The sequence below is a fragment of the Mus caroli genome, chromosome 15 (assembly GCF_900094665.2).
Source record: "Mus caroli chromosome 15, CAROLI_EIJ_v1.1, whole genome shotgun sequence".
Classification (NCBI taxonomy): Eukaryota; Metazoa; Chordata; class Mammalia; order Rodentia; family Muridae; genus Mus; species Mus caroli.
Genome location: NC_034584.1, coordinates 66,662,152 through 66,684,078, shown reverse-complemented (window position 1 = coordinate 66,684,078; position 21,927 = coordinate 66,662,152). Strand labels below are relative to the sequence as shown.

At 48.7% G+C, this 21,927-nt stretch overlaps 1 protein-coding gene across 1 annotated transcript in view; it reads left to right on the top strand.

Moving 5' to 3' along the window:
* Ago2 (argonaute RISC catalytic component 2) overlaps positions 1-20,810 on the top strand; it is an 85,575-nt gene extending 64,765 nt beyond the window's left edge. The window contains exons 14-19 of the mRNA XM_021183054.2: positions 2,954-3,044; positions 5,397-5,591; positions 7,409-7,543; positions 10,757-10,858; positions 11,923-12,122; positions 12,273-20,810. Coding sequence (XP_021038713.1) covers positions 2,954-3,044; positions 5,397-5,591; positions 7,409-7,543; positions 10,757-10,858; positions 11,923-12,122; positions 12,273-12,381 — 832 coding nt within the window. The 3' untranslated portion in view covers positions 12,382-20,810. The remainder of the gene's footprint in view (positions 1-2,953; positions 3,045-5,396; positions 5,592-7,408; positions 7,544-10,756; positions 10,859-11,922; positions 12,123-12,272) is intronic.
* Positions 20,811-21,927: the final 1,117 nt, after the last annotated feature.

Below are 21,927 nucleotides of genomic sequence, written 5' to 3'. Positions count from 1 at the left end.
CACAGCCCGTGCACACACCAGCTGGCTTAAATGGTCAGCGGAGAGGTGCTCACTGGTGGTTTATGTGGGCATAAGTCCTGGGCTCCTCAGAACCAGGGGCATCAGGGATGGGTGATTGTTAGGGCTGGAGTCCCTAATAGTTGAAGGCTGCTGTGGGGCTGTTGCCACCCTGCTCCTTTTGCCAGGGCCAGCAGTCTCCACTGAAGAGTTGGAAGAGTGAGTGGCCTCGGGACAGGTCAGGAATGGGCTTCCACAGACTTGTCAGCTGGTCCCTGGAGCTTCACTGCAGTGTAGACTCCAGTGTTTCCTACTCTGCTTACTTGGGGCTGGGAGCTTACTGCTAGGATCAAAGCTAAAGCACTTTGGGCTGGAAATTCCTTCCCTGTAGGGCCCGCTGTTGATGGGTCCTATGTCTGGGCCAGGAACTGAGGCCAAGTGCTGGCCCACCTGCCCCATAGGGCTAAGGGATGGGAATGTGGAACTGTGCCTTCCTCAGGTGCCTCCCGCAGTCAGCATGCTACCCTAGGTGTTAGAGGTCAAGGTCCAAGTTAATGCTTTCCCTCCTTTGAACAAAAGGACAAAAGAAGAGAGCGACCATAGTAATAGCTTTGGCTGAGGAAACTGTCTATAGATACTGAGAATAATGGGCAGGCCTGTGCTGTGGGGTCTGGCTTAGAACAGATTTGGAGGCCTCTTGTGCCAGGCTACACCAGGCTGAAGTTGGGGACCGGCAGGATGAGGGACCCCAATGGTTTGGAGATAAGGACAGGTAGACAGGTTAAAGAGATTAAAGGGGAGAAAGGCAGTTGTCTCATGCTCTTGGTCTAGTTAGTGTCAAAGACAGGGCCTTCCTGAAGGAGGTGTGGCCCGGGTTGGGAAGCTGAGCTCTGGGGATGCTCATTGTCAGAGCACAGGAACCCTGAGACTGGATGAGCATCCTTGAGTGAATGGCAAGGAGATCTGAGCTCTGTGCCCAGGGTAAAAGTTCAGGGACACTGGTAATAGAAAATGAAGGCAAGGAGGGGAGGCACCTGAGTCAAGGGGCCCAGGGAGGTGTGTCTTGCATCACAAAATGCCAATGAGCTGCACTGTGCGGCCTGATTATTGGACCCAGCAATGGAGGAAGTCACTAGAGACCTTGAAAGGGGAATCTTGTTGCCATGGCAGCATGAGTTGAGTTAGGCGGAGCCTGGGAGGCCCCCGGCAGGCTGGGCTCATGGGAAGGAAGCTTTGCTGGGCTGCAGATGAGAGGAAGCTGAGCGCAGGTGTGCCTTGCTTGTGGCAAGTGAGTCACATCCACCCACGTGTAGAAACACAGCTGCTACACAGCTGTACCTGGTGGCCTCATGGTGGCAGGGCAGTGATCAGGATCTCTGGGTATACCTCTCAGCTCCCCTTCAGTGAGGAGAGTGAGGCCAAGAGGCACAGGCATCTCAAGTGTGGTTAGCAGGACCACAGTGCCACAGACGACCTGTGTCCTAGAAGTGGCACCCTAAGTCTGAGGCTGGGTGCAGGCCCCCAGGGGTGGTTGTAACCACAGTGGAGATTAAAGGAACACTTGCCCTCCTCTCCCTGGAAAGGGCACATAGATGAACATGCTTGACATGTAGGAATCACTTTCTTTCTTACATGGTTAAATCCTGAATGGGTGCTGAAGAGAAATCCTGCTGTGGACACACACACACACACACACACACACACACACACACACAGGTCTTTACTGTGCCTGACTTTGATTGGGAGATGACACTTGCAAGAGACACACTCCCCTCTGAGTGTGCCACACCTCACACAAATGGGACGTCACCTCACAGAGATGTGGTATTCAGCTGGTATCATGGTTGCTCATGATCTAGGGTCTCACACAGAGAATATTGTCTGGACTTCACACACTTAGGGACAAAGATGCCCTTCTGGCTACCTCTCCTTGCCCACAGTGTCAAATTGTCCTTTGGTTCTTTGTAGGCCACCTTCAGAATAATCAAGTTTCTTTTGGCACAAAGTGTAGAGGCATACACTTATGATTGCAGCATTTGAGAGGTCGTGGCAGTGGGACTGGACATCCAAGTCCAGTCTGAAGTACATGAGACTATGTGTCAAAACAAAGGGGAGAAAGGAAAAGAAGGTCTCAGGAAGGCAGACGGGATGGATAAACCCCTTTCTGATGACCATGCTGCATACCCTCTCTGGCCATATAAACAGCAGCCAGCAGCTTCTGTGTACACTTTTAGAAGAGCAGTCACCATGGAAATAAAGACATATAACTGCTCCTATTGTGAACAGTATATGATAAGCCCGGCTCCTACAATGCAGGAGCCTGTTGGTCTTCAGGGTGCTGCATGGAGAGCTATCATTGTCTCTCTCTCTCTCTCTCTCTCTCCTTTCCTCACCACACATGCCACCACTCAGGTAGTGAGCATTCCGCCTGAAGGTCTCAGCCAGAAATGATGGCCATGGAAGAAGATGGCAGGGTTGTGGGAATTGGGAATGTATCCTGTGGTTAAGACCCAGGATGCTACTCAAACTCCTGGGCTCTGGCAGTCCCTCCCCTCAACAGAACAAGGCACCCACAGTACCCAACCAGGCCAGCTACGTTCTCAGCTCTCAGTCCCACCTTCTCAGGCTCTTTCTCAAGTGCATAACAGACATCATTATTTAATCCAATAGGCTTCTGTGTGTATCATTAAGGGTAACGATTCTGTTGGGGGCAGGGGAGGTCTCTCACTTGGTAAAGTATTTGCATGGCATATATAAGGCCCTGGGTTCAAGGCCAGCATAAACCAGATGGGTTTGGTGGTACATGCCTGGCACTGAGGTAGAGTCAGGAAGATCGCTTGAAAAATACCCATGTTAGAGCTAGGGTTGCCTCCCAGAGATGGGTAGGAATTGCTTCTGGTGCCAGGCATTCATGCATTCTCTGAAGCTTGGTCCTCAAATACCCATTTTCTTGTAGGCCTCCAGTGTTCCAGCAACCTGTCATCTTCCTGGGAGCCGATGTCACCCACCCACCAGCTGGGGATGGGAAGAAACCTTCTATTGCTGCCGTGAGTGTCCACTCTTTTCCTCTGGCCTCTCTGCTGGTATCATGTTGCTTGGTGGGACCCTTGCTCCTCGAGTGTCTGTGGTCTGTTTGCAGTGGTCTGTGGAGGAGAAAGACATGGAAGTCACCACTGGCTTAGCTGGTCTAATCATGATCTAATGGCAAATAGGTGATAGGGTGAACCTGATGATGTCACAGGTGTGTGGGCTGCCATCTACCCTGCATTCTGTGGTGCATCTGATGGGAACATTACCTCTGGCTTCTCCATGTCCATCAAGGTAGCCTTGGCCAACCACTTTGCATCCACTCCCTCTGCTCTCAGTAGGCTGGCCTGTCACGTTACAGTGGCCAGGCATGGACTTCTGTAGTGGGGTTTGGAGTGCAGAGTGCAATGGGTGTCCTCTTACCACTCCTCTAGTTAAAGAATAGTGGGTTCTAGAGCCAGGGTGGTTGAGCATATGAAAGGAAACAATAGCTCTTTTGGATCGTTTGTCTGAACCATGGATCCTGTCCTCACAAATGCCCACCTTGCCCAATCAGTTTCTCCAACTGGTTGTTCAAGTGCTCAAAGAAGTGCTCACCTGTGGAGTGGAACCAAAAGGCCCTGAGTAGGCTCCCGCACTTCTTACTTGGCATGGCAGTACCAGCGTCATGCCCAGCTGAGCCTCAGGCATCAAACCATTCTCTACCACTTCCCTACAATTAATCTTTCTGGGCTTTTTCACATGTGCTGCAGTCAGCTCAGTGCCCTGGCATTCGTGTGTGTGTGTGTGTGTGTGTGTGTGTGTGTGTGTGTAGTAGGTGCTAACCAGACTTAACATCACTGTTTATTTAATCCGTATTAACGGGGTAGAGTATGGGATATGATATAGGATGAGACCCCATTTGCATCATGTGTGCTATGCATAGTTCTTGGGTGTGGCTTTCGGGTAGTATCCAGAGTCAGGATCTCTAATGCCAGAAAAGACCTGCACAGCCAATGTGCTTGGGGTCTGGCCCAGGTCTTGGGCTCTACCTGATCATTGTTGGCTTTGTTTTCTCTTGAGTCACTGTGTACAGGGTCCTCTCTCTAGGCTTCGGAGACTTAGGCAAATGCATTAGTTCCACATGTGCACACACACACACAGTTCATTGGATTGACTTAGAGGATGCAGTCTTAAAACAAAGGCCAAGAATAATTTGTAGTTGTTCAGTCTACAAGACTAGAGGTCTCTCCAGGTGTGGTGGTGCACGCCTTTAATCCCAGGGGAGGCAGAGGCAGGCAGATTTCTGAGTTTGAGGACAGCCAGGGCTATACAGAGAAACCATGTCTCGAAAAACCAAAAAAAAAAAAAAAAGGAAAAAAAAGACTGGAGGTCTCTGTGGTCCCAGTTTAGTTCTAGAGTCCAGGAGAACCAAAAGTTGCTGGCCTTCAGTCTAAGTTAAAACCTGCCGGCAGTAACAGAAATAGACAAACTTGCCAACAGCAAGCAGGCAAAAAAAGGCTGCCACTAAGAAAGAGGTGTGACTCGGATTTTAGTGGGTCTCCCCACCTTTAGTGATTCCATCAGCAAAATCCCTCATAAGCTTACCTCGTCAGCTGCTGTGGCTTGGGTTGATACCAGATGTGGGTGAGTTGACAACCAAGATCAGAGCCAGGCTTATCAAATTCTAAAGAGCAGAAATCTATGCTTATTCCTGGTGCCCTCGATTCTCCATCAATAGGACAGGTTTCTGTTCATGTTGATTTATCTCTCTTTATGCCAACTTGAAATATTTTTTGAACAAGGAGTCTGGCAAGGCTTAGAGACGATGCTCTGTAAGCTTTTCCGTGGAGTGGCTGGCCACCTGCTTCCCAGCCCAGGGCTCTTCCCTGTGTGCTTTCAAGGTATAAGGAAGTGCTTTCCCCAACCTAGAAATGGGCAGGCCCTAGCTGTAGCTGATCCGTTTACTTTTGGTCCCCTAACCTCAGAATCCTGGCAGCGTTGTGGCACTCTGACTCTCTGGTTGCTCCTTCAGATGAGCCCTAAAACAGCCAAGTTGCTTCAAGGGGCTGTGACCTTCCTAGGGATCTAAGTCTGGGGATACTAACTCTTTGATGGGCATAAGGCAATTTGGAGACGTGTTTGCTCCTGAAAATCTAGAGGCACCCCCCAGTTGCTTTTTACAGGTAACCCAACCCCCTGACACAGTAAGGCTCAATGTTGCCTTTTTCCGGTGTACCATGGGGCAAGTATCCCATCTTGAGAAGGGAGCTAGCAGTACTATCTGCTGTGAGGGACACTGGGAGATGCTTCTTACAGGCCAATCTCCAGCTGGACCCAAAAGACGGACCCCTGGAGCCCTTGTCCCTTGCTGACCGTGTGTCTGTCCACAGGTCGTGGGCAGCATGGACGCACACCCCAACCGCTACTGTGCCACCGTGCGTGTGCAGCAGCACCGACAGGAGATCATCCAGGACCTGGCTGCCATGGTACGAGAGCTGCTCATTCAGTTCTACAAATCTACCCGCTTCAAGCCCACCCGAATCATCTTCTACCGAGATGGCGTCTCCGAGGGCCAGTTCCAGCAGGTGGGCCGCTCTGCACCATCCTCTTTGCCTCTTGTCAGTCGGCTGCTCAGAGTGGGGAAGGCAGATGGTGATGGTGGTGTGGTCTGTGTCTTATGAGGTTTCAGGTCCCAGGATGGGGGAAGGCAGGAGGGAAGTTTTGAATATAGGCCTGGGCAGTGGAGACCTGGGTGAGGAGAGCCTCAGCCAGGCCAGGGGATATGAAAGCAAACTGGGAGTTTTTACCTGCCCTGGGCCTTTCTAAGATCTGAAGTGCTGGAGAGTCTACTTACTTGCCTTGACCACAGGCTGAAGACATGCAACAAAGTACATTTGTTTCCTATTTAGGGCAGAAGCTGCAACTTGCTCCTCTTTAGAACAGATATCCATTGCCCTAGGAATACACTGTCCTGTCTGGTTCAGTTCCTCTAGTGCTGTGTTCTGCAAGAGCCGTGTTGACAGCTTCCACAATGTACTTCCATGACCTCGAACCCTGTTGCCTCTCGGTCCATCCTCCTGGGCTTTCAGTCCTTCCCAGTGCTTCTCCCTTGTAGGAAGGCCGGGCCTGTCATTCTCCGCTCCACTGCTCAGAGTACCAGAATCCCCACAACTCAACTGTCTGCACTAGAATTCTACATATACTTTTTAAAACATTGTAAACTGGTTGAGACTGTTAAATCTGGGCAAGGTCAAGCATGATGGTGCACACCTTTAATCCTAGCCCTGAGGAGGCAAAGGCAGGTGGATCCAGGCAGGGCAGAATAATAAGACTTTGATTCAGATAGATAGGTAGGTAGGTAGGTAGATAGATAGATAGATAGATAGATAGGGCAGAATAATAAGACTTTGATCCAGATTAGACAGACAGACACTGTCCTGCCACAACAAAAAGCCACTATTTCTGGTACTTGTGTACCAAACTCTTCACATGAGGCCTTCAGTACAGGACCCACAGTTGACAGGCGGAAGGAAGGGGTGTTGCTGGGTACTGTGCAGTACTGAGCTCTGATGGGAGTTCTAGTCTGACTCAAGTGAGTGCTTGCTCCATTTGTCTTTCCTTTCCTCTCAGTAAGCAAGCAAGTGGCGACTCTCTCTGCTGCCCAAGCCCATAAGTCTTCATGGTGCTGTTTCATGAGCTTTGAGATCATTATGGATTCCAAACCAAGCAGTTTTGTGTACCTTCTAATTTTAGAACCTGTGTGCCCTCGGTCCCTATGTAGGGACTTGACTATAATTTTACTATCAAATCTATATAAGCTAGAGTCACCTGGGAAAAGGGAACCTCGATGAAGAAGTTGTCTCAATCAGATGGCCTGTTTGTGTCATGTCTGTGGGACATCCTCATTTTGCTGTGATATAGAAGGCTTAGTCTACTTGGGGCAGCACTATTCCTAGACAAGTGGGCCTGGGCTGACTGAGAAAGCAAGCTGAGGTGGGTATATTGGTGCGTGCCTTTAACCTCAGCACTGAGGAGGTAGAAGCAGGTAGGTCTCTGAAGTCAGGACAGTCTTGTCTACATAATGAGTTCCAGGCCGGTTAGAATGAACAAAAGCACAAAAGTGTACATAAGCAAGCTAGTTAGCTGAGCAAGCTGCAAGTACTGTTCTTCCATGGTGTTCCTACCCTTCCTTCCCTCAGTGATGGGATGTGGTTTGGAAGTGTGAGCTAGTTAAACCCTTTTCCTTCCCAAGTTGCTTTGGGTCGGTCTTTTTATCACGGTATCAAAATGAAACTGGGCCAGCTGTTGGAAGGCAGAGTGGTATACCTGACTAGTGCTGGCAAGACTTGGAAAGCCGTTCCCAGCGTGCAAGAGGCATCTGACGCCTGCCTTTGTCCTGCAGGTTCTCCACCATGAGCTCCTGGCCATCAGAGAGGCCTGCATCAAGCTGGAGAAGGACTATCAGCCAGGGATCACGTTCATCGTGGTGCAGAAGCGGCACCACACACGCCTCTTCTGCACAGACAAAAACGAGCGGGTGAGTCAGAGCCCCGCGGCTGCCACAGTCTGGGGAAACGCTTCTGAGACTTGGGCCTCGATGAGGACCCAGGCTCGGGTGTCTAGCAAGGCTTTGGTGAGGAGGGTCCAGGCACGAAATGTCATGTATCTAATAAATGATGGGAAAGGTGGTTCAGAAATAAATTGCCAGGACTTGTGACTGGGGGTGGGGGTGGGGGGTGTCTGGCTTGGTTGGTAGAATGCTGCCTAGCATGTGTTAGGTAAGACCTGGGTTTGATTCCCCGGCTTTGCTTGAGCTGTGACCCCAGTACCAGGAGGTAGACACAGCAGCATTGAAAATTGAGGTCATCAGTGGCTACAAAATGAGTCCAAGACCCTGCCCCAGAAAGAAAGGATGGGGAGGAGCAGAGAATTGAGAGAAACCAGTCATTGAGGGTGGAGGACTGGGCAGTCAGAGTTTGAAAGGATGGAGTCAGCCTGAGGCTCTCCACAGAGCGTGCCTCTGACTGGGAGCATACACATCTCACGCACTCCATCTGGAGCAAGGTAAGGGTCCTCAGGCCTGTGTGTACGTGAATGCGGGTGTCCGCGTGTAGAGACCAGAAGACAAACGTAAAGGTCATCCTTAGGATAAGCAGGATAACCAGCAAGCCCTGGGAATCCTGTTTGTGCCTTTGCAACCCCGGGATTGTCAGAGTGCCACCGCACTTGGTGTGTTTATGTGGCTTCTTGGGAATAAATTCAGGCCTTTGTGCTCACGTGGCATGGCAGGCACCTTTTGACTGAGCCGTCTCCCAAGACCCCCAAAAATAAGCTCTGCGTTTCTAAAGCACAATGAGGCGCACATCCATGTATAAAGACAGCAGCTTGAGAGACTTAGGCTGTCTAGAAGGGCAAGACCTCAAGTTGTCTACCAGACCTTGAACCCAGCGCTGTAGGTCCAGACCCCTCAGGCCTGGGATCACCACACTGTTGCAAGACGGTCATTGCAGTTAAGCTTTGCTCAATGGCCTCCAGTGTAGCCCAGTGTGTGTTTGTAAGTGTTGTGAAGTGACTGAGGTATAACTTGCCACAAAGAAAGAAACCACTTACCAGTAAACACTGCAGCTGAGGTCTCCAATGGCCCCAGTGTTGCATCCTAAAATGATGTAAAGAGGGAAAAAAAAAAATCACAACAGCAAAAGCTTGCAGGATTTCAAAGGGAAATTGACAAATACAGTGTCATGGGTAGATTTTGTGACACACCTTTGTTGGGAACCTGAACCAGGCAGGAATGACTGGGAGGGGCCAGAAGAGCTGCAGGTGCTGGATTCACATGGAAGGACAAGAAGTCTCAGGTGGTTTCCAAACCTTGATCTCATAGAAACCATATGTTTTGATCATTATGCAAATGAAGTTTAAGAATGCTTGACACTATCGCTTTGCTGCCTGCCGCTCATGCATTAAAGATAGAAAGGAGACGACAGAGCACTCACAGCTGAACAAAACGGAAAGGTTTCATACCAGATCAGCTCAGCCTGGAGACTTGAGTGCATTTATTATAGAATGAGAAATGGCCCTGCAGACCATGAAGGGAAGCTGTGGCGCCTGAAGCTGGGTCCCTTTTGCAGCTCCGTGTCTCTGTTGCTACAGGTATTACTGCCTGCAGGCAGCTCTCCTCCCTAAACCAGGCAATAATGAGGAAGCAGATTAAATCTGCTTCCTTGGATGCCCGGGAGGAGGGAGAAGATACGCTCCGGGGAAGCAGGCAGCATCAATTTCCTTGGATAGTGACACTTAGCCAGGGAAGTCTGAAACGTGCCACAAATGCTTATGGAGTTAGGTATATTTACAAAATCATCTCTGGAACTAAACCCCAAAATTCTTTTTTAAAAGCTACCCATGTCTTGGGATTCGGAAAGCTTTATGGGCAGGCAGGTTTCCCACACAGCTGTGAATCCTCACAAAATGTGGCAGAAAACAGTAAAAGGAGTTCTCAATATTATTATTAGTATTATTATTAGTTTTGGCTTTATGGTGGTCAGAAGAGGATATTGGGTAGCTCCCTCCCTCTGACACTGAAACTAGACTTGTGGGTGGCTGAGAGCAAACATGTGGGTCTGGAAACCCATTCAGTCCTCTGCAAGAGCAGCAAGTGTTCTTAACCACTGAGCCATCTCCCCAGTTCCTAGTTGCAGAGTTATTTTATGAATTTAGTTTGCAGGCAAGTTTCAGCAACCCTTCAAGGAGTAATGTTTTGGTAAGACCTGTGATATCACAAGTCTGCAGTCCTAGCTTACAGGTGTCTAAGGCAGGAGAGTCATAAGTTCAGGGGTAGTCTAGGGCCTTTCTTGGAAAGCAGACAAACAAAAACTTGTGCACTTTTAGAAAAGAGTGAATTTTGCACAGATTTGGGCACATGACACTGAAATCCAGGACAGAGGGTCTGAGTTGTGTCTCCATCTGTTTCCCTGGACCTGCCCACAAGGATAGACTATTGGGAGGACTGACCAAAGGGCGTAGCACTTGGTCCCTGGTGTGTTTGTTGTTAAAGAGGAAGTGCCGGGGATGGGAGTTCAGATCCTTAAGCAGTCAGGAACACAAAACTGACAGTTGTCCATTCCCCGAGTGTTCTGGGAGATTGTGTGTAGGAATTGTTTAGCTGTACATAGTGACACAAGCCTGCTGTCCCAGCATGCAGGAGGCTGAAACAGGAGGATTATCTTGAGTAAAGTCCAATCTCAGTGAGCTCTGGTCCAGCCTGGGCTACAGTGTGAGAACCTGTCTATAAATACATAATAGAAGGGTTTATGGCATTATTATTGCTTGTGCTAGCAAGAAAAGAGTAGCCATCCCCCCCCCGGGGGGGGTAATCTCTCCCTCTTTCTTCCTCCTCCCCCTCCCTGTCTCCCTTATTCTCTCTCCTCTCTCTAGTTGAAATATTAAGCTGAGCGTGGTAGTGTACAATTCACTTCCAGCACTTAGAAGGTGGAGGTGGAAGCATAAGGAGTTGGTCTCATCCTTAGCCTCATAGAGAATTGGAACCTAGCCTATGTGATTGGAGCCTGTTCAGGCAGGGCCTTCAGTAAACAGACTGTGCTTGACTGTAGCACCAGGATACAGTGTGAACAATAACTCAAGCCCAAGTTAAGCTGTGGAGATCGTTGGTACTTAACAGATTTTGTCTGTGCTGAGAAATGGGTGCTCCTGCTGACACACTGCCACAGCTGATGAGCCCTCTGTGCTATTGCAGGTTGGAAAGAGTGGGAACATTCCTGCAGGCACAACCGTGGACACGAAGATCACCCACCCCACTGAGTTTGACTTCTACCTGTGCAGTCACGCCGGCATCCAGGTGAGGAGGCAGGCTCCTTTGACTGCCTGGGATGTTTGTGGTGCTGTCATACACTTGGGATGTTTTGTGACTCTGCAGACAGGGCTCAAGCTTGTTCTGTGGCCAGGAGAGGTGGGCACTCACCTGGGGTCCAGAAGAGATAGGAAGGGACCAGTGTAGAAGTGGGTGTGGTGAGACTAAGGCATAAGGAATAGTGATCTGAAAGACCAAGGGATACAGCGTGTTCTGTGCTGACCGCTAGTGAGCTAAAAGGTGGGACTGACTGCAGGAGCTGCAGTGGTGGGGCCTGGAGGGGCTCATGTTCAGCTAGCTGTGTGCTGACCACCAAGAAAATGCTGGGACAAGGAAGTACTGAGATGTTCCTCAGCAGAATCATGCCATCTTCCTGATGGTAGAGTGAGGTCTTTGAAGACTGGTTATAGTGGCAGGGAGGGAGGGAGGGAGGGAGGGAGGGAGGTTCCAGCAGTATTTCTGCTGGGCACATCAAATATTCTCAACTCCCACTTTCTGGATGTTAATATGTAGCTTTGTTGGGAGATTTTTTTTTTCTCTTGGTATTATAAATAAAATACTATAGAATAACTAGTATACCCAGAGGGTGTTGTCTTTGGCTCAGCTCCTTCTAAAAATTTTTTTTTTTATTGCTACATCAAATGCATATTTATGGGGTGTGATGTGCAATGTGATTTTTAGCACATGTATCACGCCTCTGATGATAGGGTGACACACCCCTCATACCCATCAGTCACTTCAGACTTTGACCAGTTCTCTGTATTGGAACATTAAACATCCTCTCTGCTGGCGCTCTTAAGACTTGGCCACATTTAATGTTACTCATCGAGCTGGGTGTAGTGAAGTAGGAAGCTGAGGCAGAAGGATAGCCTAAACTAATGCTGCAAGGCTTGATTGGGGGGAGGGAGGGAGGGAGGGAGGGACAGATGATTCTTCAAGCCTCCCAAGTGCTAGGATCCCAGGCATGTGCCACCATGCCTGCCTTAATAGGAATGCTTGTTTTTGGTAAAGGTCTTACGGTGCTTCTTTCTTGGCCCTCTAATCTCTTCCAGGGGACAAGCCGTCCTTCCCACTACCACGTGCTTTGGGATGACAATCGTTTTTCTTCTGATGAGCTGCAGATTCTGACCTACCAGCTGTGTCACACCTACGTGCGCTGCACACGCTCTGTGTCAATACCCGCGCCAGCTTACTATGCTCACCTGGTGGCCTTCCGAGCCAGGTACCACCTGGTGGATAAAGAACATGACAGGTGAGTGTTGCACCTGGCAGGGGGTTAAGACGAGGCTGGCTTCTCAGGGGCTGTGATGGTTGCTTTCCATACACATGTCTTGTCCCAGTGCCTTGCTCGGTATCCAGAAAAGACTGCATCCTTTTCCCCTTCTCTCCCGTGTCTCTGCAGCGCTGAAGGAAGCCATACCTCTGGGCAGAGCAACGGGCGAGATCACCAAGCGCTGGCCAAGGCGGTCCAGGTCCACCAGGACACACTGCGCACCATGTACTTTGCTTGACCTGTTGTATTGTTTAGCGATTGTGTACCAAGTTGGATTCACACGAGACCAGCTACACTCAGACCAACAGATGCCCAGCCCTTCTGTGACAGCCAGCATCGAACATGAGACGTCTTTGGTTTTATTAGATCCTCCGTTTTCCAGAATGCCTTCCGTCCCAGATGTCAGACTTGGATTTTGAGCTGTAGGCCTGTATGAGACCCCAGTGTAGGAAACATGGTTTGCCAAACCTATAAGCTGCTCACTGAGAGTCCCGTTTCCTAAAAACAAAACAAAAAAACAAAACAACAACAAAATGTCCTAAAACCAGTCTATGAACTCTCAGGGCTTTAAAACATTTTAATTTATTTGGTCATCCAATTTACTTGTTTTTAACACCTGATTCTCAATGAAATCGATGGGCTCCATCTAGCTGTGAAGGCTCTGAGCATGAAAGCCACACCATTTCCATTGGGGTTTTAAAGCCTGGCCCTAAGAAGTTGTCACTAATGTTGAGTTCTAAGGGATGCCATGCGCCCTGCAGCCCCAGGGCGTATGGCTGCTAGGTCTCCACAGTGTCTCTCGCGGCCACTGCCTGCCCTCGAGGCCTGAACAAAGGCACAGTGGCCAAGGAGATGGTCACGTGTGTTTACGGCAGTGACAAGTCCGAGAGATTGGCAGACAAGTGCCATTTTGATAAAAATTTATTTAAAAAGAGAAAAAAAGACAATATACTGACAGTCTAATCATAAGATTTGTCCTGTAGGACTGTGACATTTATTTTCCAAAGTTTCTAAAGAATACGGGTCTGTGGTGATAAATACAGTACAATCCTTTTTCACTGTTAATGTCTTTAATGTAAGAGAAGAATATATGTATCTGGTTTGCAGTATTAATGTGGTAGGTAGATGCTGTTTCCCTTTCGTTGATGAGGGGCGCTTCTCGTGACCTGCTTCACATATCAGGAGCTGTGTGAAGCCTGGAGACAGTCCACCTCTTGTGGCTTTTAGTGCTTAAGTAGAGGAATATGCAACTGGCTTCACGTACCAGCGATGCCCCCTCCTCCCTCCCCACCCCCAGTGTGGACTGTGTAGCCTGTACCTCCGGAAGGACAGTGCGCTTGCCAGTAACCTGCCGTCCTCCCTGCCTCGTCCATGTGTGTCGCTCAGCCGATGAAGCACAAATGGAATTTATTTATTCTTCCATTGCTGGGAAACAAGTTCACGTAAGAGTGCACTTCTCTCAGTGTGCAGTTATGGAAGGTGGGTTTCATAGGATCTATGCACTGAAGTGGAAAGAGAGCTGCCCATAGCGGCTCTGCCAGCATGGGACTGGCAGGTAGGAATGGACTGTGCCCGAGGACCTGACTGTGGGCAAGGCCAGCAGGGAAGGCACAGACTTTCTCTGGGTGTTATTTGCTTCTGGGCCCCAGTGTGGGTTTTCCAGCCCAGAGACCATTGAACTGAGAAGGGGCCACTACGAATGGCTCTGCGGATGGCAGCAGCCACGTCAGTGTGTGTGTCCTTGTGGGGCTCTCTGTGCTTGTCCCGAAGCTGAGCGAGCATCGGGCTCACTCCGTTCCACATACGCGTGCGTTCCCGGAAGGAGATGAGCCTTCTCTTGTGTGCTGCTCTGTGCTCTGTGGGTTTTTTCTACCCCTGCTGATGGGCCTCATCCCCCAGCTCTGCGTCATTTACCTCTGACCCTGCGGAGGAGGGAGGGTGCCCACCCTCTCCCCCTGCCGTGGCACCTCATGCTAGAGGACACAGTACCACCTTTGCCCCGTTCCCCATCTTCTCTGGAGCTGGTGGGAAGGGCAGACGCAGTTACCTGGGAAGTCACACCCTCAGCAGGTGTGTGTATCCGTGTATGCATGTGGGTGTCTTACTAATGACAATAGTCTCTTCTTGCTGTGTCTTTAGAAATCTTTTAAAGTAACAGACCCCCCCAGTCTAAGAAGCACTGGGACTGCCTGCTATCCCATTGGCAAGTGGCACCTTCTCAAACTGTTTCCAAAACGATATAAAAACACTCAGTTGGCCTAACATGGTCAGGCTGGGGAACTGGTTAAACTAGTGAACTTTTAGAATCTGAAATTGGATTGTTTTCAACCATTCTTAGAACCAGTGTGTTTCTAAGGTGTGTCTTCAGCCCCTTGCCATGGGATCTTAGTCATGCAAGTGAGTTTTTTAGAATGCAGATTCTCAGGCCTGCTGCCAGCTTCTTGGATCTGGCACTGTGTTTGAGGCCACCCCTCAACCCCCACCGTGGCTCTGTAGGCTTTCTGAGGCCGTCCCCCCTTATGCCAGGGGGACAGGAAGGAACCCCTATCAGAGCTCACACCTAGGAACACTTGTGGGCTGGGGCAAAAAAATCTTGAGCTGGGAGTTTTGTTTTGATCACCTTGAAGGATAGGTTTTCTTTCTGATGGGCCAAAGTACTGGACGAGAAGTGTTTTCTGTAGGAGCCCACGCTTACTTGTGACACTTTTAATAGGAAATGTATCCCCAGACCAAATGTCCCTAATTGAGTTAGATGCACACCATCCACATGTCTGATGGTGCAGAGCTTATAAATGGCTATAGTTCCAATTTCTCAGGTAAATAATTGTTTTCCCCAATTTCTGCCCTCCCCTTATTAATATTAGTTTGAGACAGTGTGAGACCTCAGAGTGCGGTAGCAGCTCCGGCCATCTTCTGCAGGAGCCAGCTTTTTGTGTGTATCTGTACCCAAGACTGGTGACAGGTGCCATTTTCTCCTGAGGTGATACCTGGCCAAGTTTGACGACTGCCCACTTGCTAGCTGTGTTCCCAACCCCACTGTTAAGTAAGGTGTGCCTTGCTTTAAGCAAACTGAATGTGATTGTGTTGTGTGTGCTCTGTATCCATTTGGAAGGAAAACTAGGATGTGCCTGTCTCTTTAAGAGAGGCTAGCCAATTAGCCTCTCATGGTGGGACTCTCCTAGTACACTGTAAGATACTCTTAAAAAACCCATCGTGACATCCATCCCTTTACCACTGTGTGCACCATGCAGCAGGTCCCTCCCTCCCCATGCTCATGAAGCAATGCAAAACTCTAGAGAGACATCGAGGCCCCATTCCATAGATTTAGCCCTAGTGATACTAGCAAAACTCCCACCCTGTCACTGCGTGTTTTAAGCCCAGATTCTCCTAGTCCCCATCGAGTCTGAAACCGAGCACGCCTGTACTTCTTGTCAGGGGCTGTTGGGTTTTGGCTTCCTTCTCCCATTTGGGGAAGTCCTCACATGCACACTTGATACCACTTTGGGTCTGCTCTGCCTTCTCCAGATTTGGCCTCTTGGCCACTCCTCACACCCACCCGCTTGCTGGCCTCCAGGCCACAGGGCACTGCCAGTGAGGAGACTGCTAGCTCCGTGCTGTCTGCAGCTGGCCCAACTTCTGTATTCCTAATGTTTACCTGTTACTGAGCGCTTGATAGAAAGACGGGCCCCTGCAGCGGGCTTGGGCGGGTTTGGTTTTTTGGTTTTGGTTTTCCATTGTCTTGTTCTTGTGTTATTTTATTGGTTTTAAATGCAAATGTTGCTATTTATTTTTTTCTCTCTCCTGCTCTGGTTTGACTAAGCTGATCTGGCTATCTCAATGCATGTGGTACCTGATGGATGGATATGGTAGAGATTATTTCCCCCGCCTTTTATAACTGGCCCGGTATTTACCTTCAGGCTTGCTAATGCTTTATTTTTGGAAGCCACAGATGTAGTTTTTCTGGATGAATTGCTTTTCCTATAGATGCAGCGGTATGCTTTTGCATTGATCTGCAGGGTGATTTGAATTTTATTTTTACAAGCAGTTTTTCAATCAAATTCTATATTTGATACAATGTGTTAAGGCTAGACCAGCCCGAAGTCATGCAGCTGGGGACCCCTGAGTGTCCAGGAGGCCTTAGGGCTGGGTGGCCTCTCTTGGTAGTCCCTGTGGTGGTAGCACTGGTCACAGGAACCTGCAGGGTCTTCATTATGGCCCTGACCTCGTAGATTGTTACAAGGATTTTTTTTCATGGGCATTTTGCTACACAGACAGTGGACAATCCCGGTGGCCCCAGACAAGCCATAAGCAACCTTTCTGTGACCTCTCCCTGACTCATCTCTCACACCCATGATAAAAGGAATGTGCCCTGAGTAGAAGCTACACTTCCTTGGTGTTCATCTGCCTCACTTGTGAATGCAGATATTTTGTTTGTTTTAAGCCCTTCCCTGCAGTAACCATGCTGGCTGGCTCTCACATAGGCAGAGCACACGTGACTCTTGTCATGAGCGCCCCGTTGCAGGCATGCCGACTCCTGTAAGTTGCACTGATCTCTCGACAGTTTCCTTTATTGCGTCCAACTCCCCATCTGCTGTACTCATTTGAAGTGATTGTAAACGGATTCACAGTGGCAAGAGTGACGTTGATGTGGGACATTGCCTCACTTCTGCCATCCCAACACACATTTCAGTATTACGTGCTCGAGTGTGCGGGCTGGGCTCTTACTCTCTCAAGCATTGTGGGCTAGCCTTGTCTCAACACTCTGACAAGAAGTTCTCCCTCTCTATACAGGACAGCATGCTCTTTGAGACCTGAAGGCTTGAATGTAAACAGGTTAGTTAGAAGTCTTTGTGGCGCTTTGGTCTGTTTAGTTTTCTTGTGATCTGCAAGGCCCCCCAAAAGTATGTCCTTCTAGTTCCGTGTGGCCTTTGTCAGCGTGGACAGCATATGAATAGCCCAGTCAGTGTTAACAGGCCATTGCTACATTCTTTGGCCAGCCCCTCAACTTAAAGTTGTGAGGTCACTGCTGTGTCAGACTGTCATTTGTGGTCCATCCATGGGAGACCTAAAGCCTGGTGCAGCCCTTTATGCCTTGTGACCCTGCTGGGACCTAAGTGTACATGATCTGTTTAGCCCCACATGGACTGTCTGTAGTCAGGGTGCCCAGAGTCTGAAACAAAAGGAATTATTACACTTAAACCGCGCAGGGGGACGACACACAGACAGACAGTGCCATTGCAGACATTGCAGAGCCCTCCCTCACCTTGTGTCTTTGGATTTGTTCAGCCATTTTATTTGTCTCAAGTTGAATGTACCGGCTTAGCCAAATCACTACAGAAGGTGGTTTCTTTAAACCTTTTAGACAGATGCATAAAAGCTACCTCTGACTTCTCATAGATTTGTGTTTGCTCTGAAGCATCGCTATCCACACTGAATATAGCCAAAATATCGCCTGAATAAACCGAGTTACGAACTCCTCTGTTCACTTCTGGCTTGAAAATGTGTGAGTGCCATACTGTGATCTGAGGCGGTGGCTTCTCTGCTGCCACTGACCCAGGGACTCCTCAGCACCACCCAGCTACAAGATCCTAGCGTCTGAGAGGCTGGTAGACGGGCTTCTCTGCATGGGGAACATGCACCCTCCAGGCTGGTGGGCGTGACTGCGCAAGGCCACGTGCGGCTGAGCCTGGAGGTGGTCTGTTCCTGCCTGGTTTTGCTTTCCTATTTAATAGTGTAAGAAGGCATCTTTACCCCTGCTTTGCTTCTGAATGGATTGAAAGTGGCTTTCCTGCTCTCTCCTCCCTTTTTGTACACTATAAACTCATAAAGGTGCTTCAACACCGACTCTTGTGCAGATAATGTAGTTAAGCAGTTGCATGGATTCAGATAGTGCAGGCACAGCTGACCTTGGGACCCTGGTGAAAGTGAAGGACTGAAAGCCCTGAGCTCCATTTGGAGGGAGCAGTGGGCTCTGCTTGACTAGGTCCCTTTAGCGTTGGCAGAACAGAGATTTGTCATGGGGACCCGCCACCTCTGACCAAGCTGTCCTGTGGCTGTCCACTTTGCTGTCCAGGAGGTCATCCTCTTACATCATGGCTCCACCTGCATTGCCTTGGCCTCTCCACCTAAAGTTTCCTTGGAAAGTCAGCATAAGATCCCAGATTCCCCTGTTTAGCTTGAGGGACAGATGGACAGTGTCATGAAGGCAGGTGCCTGGGGATTGGGCTGGGCTTAGGGGAGCTCTTCTAAAGGTTGTCTCTGTGCCCTCCCCAACCTCCCCCACATACACCCCCCATTGTATTGTTTTGGGGGGTGTCATCTTCCATTCTTTTGACTTGGACAGCTCAGTACCCTTAAGAGCCCTCACACATTTCTCTGTGTAGAGAACCTGAGGCGTGGAGGGTGGTGGGGTGTCTGCAACACCCCTGACCTGCACCCCAGGTTTCTTAAATCCTCTGACTTGGCTGGAATTTGAAAATCCAGGGAAGCACAGGGTGCTAGATATGTTACACTTAGGGTCACACCCAGGTGCCGTGGTGTAAGCCACAGCCCTCAGGGCACCAGCACAGAGGCAGCCAGCCTCCCCACTCGTGACATTTGGGAAGGATACCAAACAAGCCAGAGCCCTGGCTGCTGCAGTATTCAGCTAACACTTCCTTTTCCTGGTTGAAGGGAGAACACTATTTGAAACCTTCTAATGCCCTGGTGGTTCTAGTTCCTCTGTTCCTGAGGGCTAAAAGGTTGAATGAGCTCCTGTTTTGCTTAGAGCTGCCTTTGAGTCCATTTAAAGGTGAAGCATGGGACTGTATCCTCTTCCCTGAGTCACCAGCAAGTAGGTGTGGAGACCCTTCTCATTCAGTTCTTTCTGCATCTTCAAGCGCCCCAACATCAGTGGGATCACAAGAGCACCCACACCAGCCATCAGCGGAGTCAAGTATACATATGGGGACAGAAATTGGCAAATTTACAGGTTGTAATGGCCACTCCAGCTTGTGACAGGGAAGGCCCTCCATCCTGCACAGCAGGTGGCCTTGGTCCTACCTCCAGGCACTGGCTTTACTATCTGGACACCTAGTCTCACACTTGAGAGCCTTGAAAGTCTGTTCTTGGTGTCCTTCTAGAATCATGCTGGGACAGGTCATTAGTTGACCCTGCCCAGAAGCTCTGTCAGCCCTCAGCTCTTTCTTGCAAACTGTGATGCCACCTTGTAGCCTATGGCTGTGGAGCCCCGTCCTGGGTTCTTTGTGCCCTGAAATACAGGTGCACCTCTGCTGGGGGTTGGTTGGGCACTGGCAAAGGCTACTTGCTGGTCTTGTGTTCTCTGCCCCTCAGCAAGACTGTCTGTTGTAGTGGAAGTAGGTTTAGAGGGATTTGGAATCATGTCTTTGTGAATCGAGTGTGACGTCATCAGGGGTAAGGTGCTACTTGGTCCTAATGTTTTGGAATGCTTTTCCGTCTTGTTACTCCATTGTTACTCTCTGTTCTATGACACTGGGGAGACTGCTCACTTAGGTGTGGTGTCACATAGGACTCCAGCTTTGATGTGCTGTGCGGGTGGTGTGATTATCATCTCTGACCTTCTCAAGCCAGGGGTGGTACCCTTCCCTAGCTTAGTCTAATTAAATCTTTCCTCCCTGTCAAGTGATTGCTTTGGGTGGTTTTAACAGGAGTAGTCCAGTCTGGTTATTCTATTTTCTTAATAACATAGAAAAGGCCCGTGCAGCACTAGCTGCAGACAGATAACATATTTAACAATTTTGGTTCATCTTCAAAGCCAAATAGACCTATGTGATTAAACTCCAAGAGGGTACAATTCAGCATTAAATTAAAATTTGAGTCATGAATTTGAGAGGGAATTTCAGTATAGTTGATAAAGTTATGAATTAATGTTTTATAATTGTAGTGGCAAGTGAGTATTTATAAAATTTATAAGAGAATAATTGTAAGTTTCTGTACAACAATTTGGCTACTGCCTCATAAAAACAGGAAGAGACCATAGCCCTGAATCTGACTCTCTTATCTCCCACATACTTTGGATTATCTGCCTAATATGTATTTGAGGGGTTTTAACCCTTGGTTTTATCAAATTTTCTAGTTTTATTTTATTTTTATAAAATAATTGAAAAAGAACCAAAAAGGAATCCAGAAGTTCCCCAGCGGCTCCTCCCCCAGTCTTAATTCCCCCTACACACACATTCAAATGTTTTAGAAGACATTTTGAATCAAAATGTATTCCATCCATTTAACGTTTGCTACTTTCTGAGAAGTGGAGTGGCTACAAGGGCCTGTTTCAGGTGGTACTCTGTATGTCATGGACATGTTTGTACCTGTACAGTGGATCTGTGTGACGACGTCTTGTGCTTGCGGTTTAGAAACCACGCAGTGCTGTTTTGTAAATTGACAGTTTCTGTGTAAACTATTATTTATATCCCTTGGCCCTTCTGTATAATTTTTCATTTGCTACATGGATTGTATAATTAATTATAAAATTATAGTACCTGCTAAACCCAATTCTGAGGCTTCATGTCATTGTCTTTGGTTTGATACCAGTCTGGATCGGGAGGCTGCCCAGGCCTTGCGCAATACCAGTAGTGATGTCACTTAAAGTTAAGCCTTAATCAGATAATGAATTTGTGCATTTCAGAGTATGCAAAAAAAAAAAAAAAAGCAGAGTGAGTTTCAACTGCCCAGGTGAAGATGTTCAACCCTAACTAACAGATTCCTTCTGGAGTGAAAAATGGGCCGTTACCAGGGTTACACTCTTCCCTCTCACCTGCGCTCTTCCATGTGGCTTGATGAAACAGATCGTGTGCATTTCTGTGGCAGTCTATCTAGAGACCTTTGCAGGGTTGTCTTCAAATGTCTGGTTTCTCTCCTCTGGTCTGTGACGAGCGAGCGTCTACTGCCGGGAGCACAGCTGGGGCGTAGGTTTCACCAACCTGCTCAGCGGCCAAGCTCTCTGCTGTTACTGCCACCTGCTATTGCTTCTGCATAGATTACAACAGATTTGTGTCGGGTAAAAGCATCTTCAATCTTGAGGTAAATTAGAGGGGACCCAGCTTTCTTTTACAATGTGGATCTACCTCAGTTAAACAGTTGGGTGCTATTAACTAAGTCTGTCAAATTAAATTGGAAAGTAACCAAACAGTGGGACATAACTAACTCCACGTGAAACTTGAAGACATCATTTCCGTTTCTTTAATAATACTTTTTATTTATTTTGTGCCTTTTATGTTAACCCTAATGCGTTTTTTAAAATTCAGAATGGTCATTTTCTCTTGCGTGTGGGGAGCTCAACTGACCATACAAGCAGCCATCTAACTGCTAGAGTATACTGGGATCCTAACCTACCCTCTTGGGGAATGGAGGGGGAAATGTGTCCAAGAGCAAATTTCACACATCACATACCCCAGCTCTTACATGCTTACCTTCATAGCTTTTGCTTCACTTCTGTGCCATCTGAAGGGGCAACCCCCAAAACTGACTCTCGAGTGCTTTGTGTCTGCTTTTTCAGCTGTCCGTGTCTCTCTTCTCTGGCATGTTTTCTATAAGACTTTCTTTCATAAACAGCAAGTGGACTGTTGTCGATCCCATCTCCTGGCTTGCACAGTGAAGGTGCTAAACGCCAGGAGCAGAGGCGGGGGCAAGCTCACGGTTGTCTGGAGGCCAGGCCGGAGGCGGGGAGGATGTGCACGAGGTGGCAGCCCGCGGTTTCTGAAGTCAGGAACACTCTGACTGGTAAGAAAATAAGATCGGAGATCGATAACTTTCCATGCCTTTATAT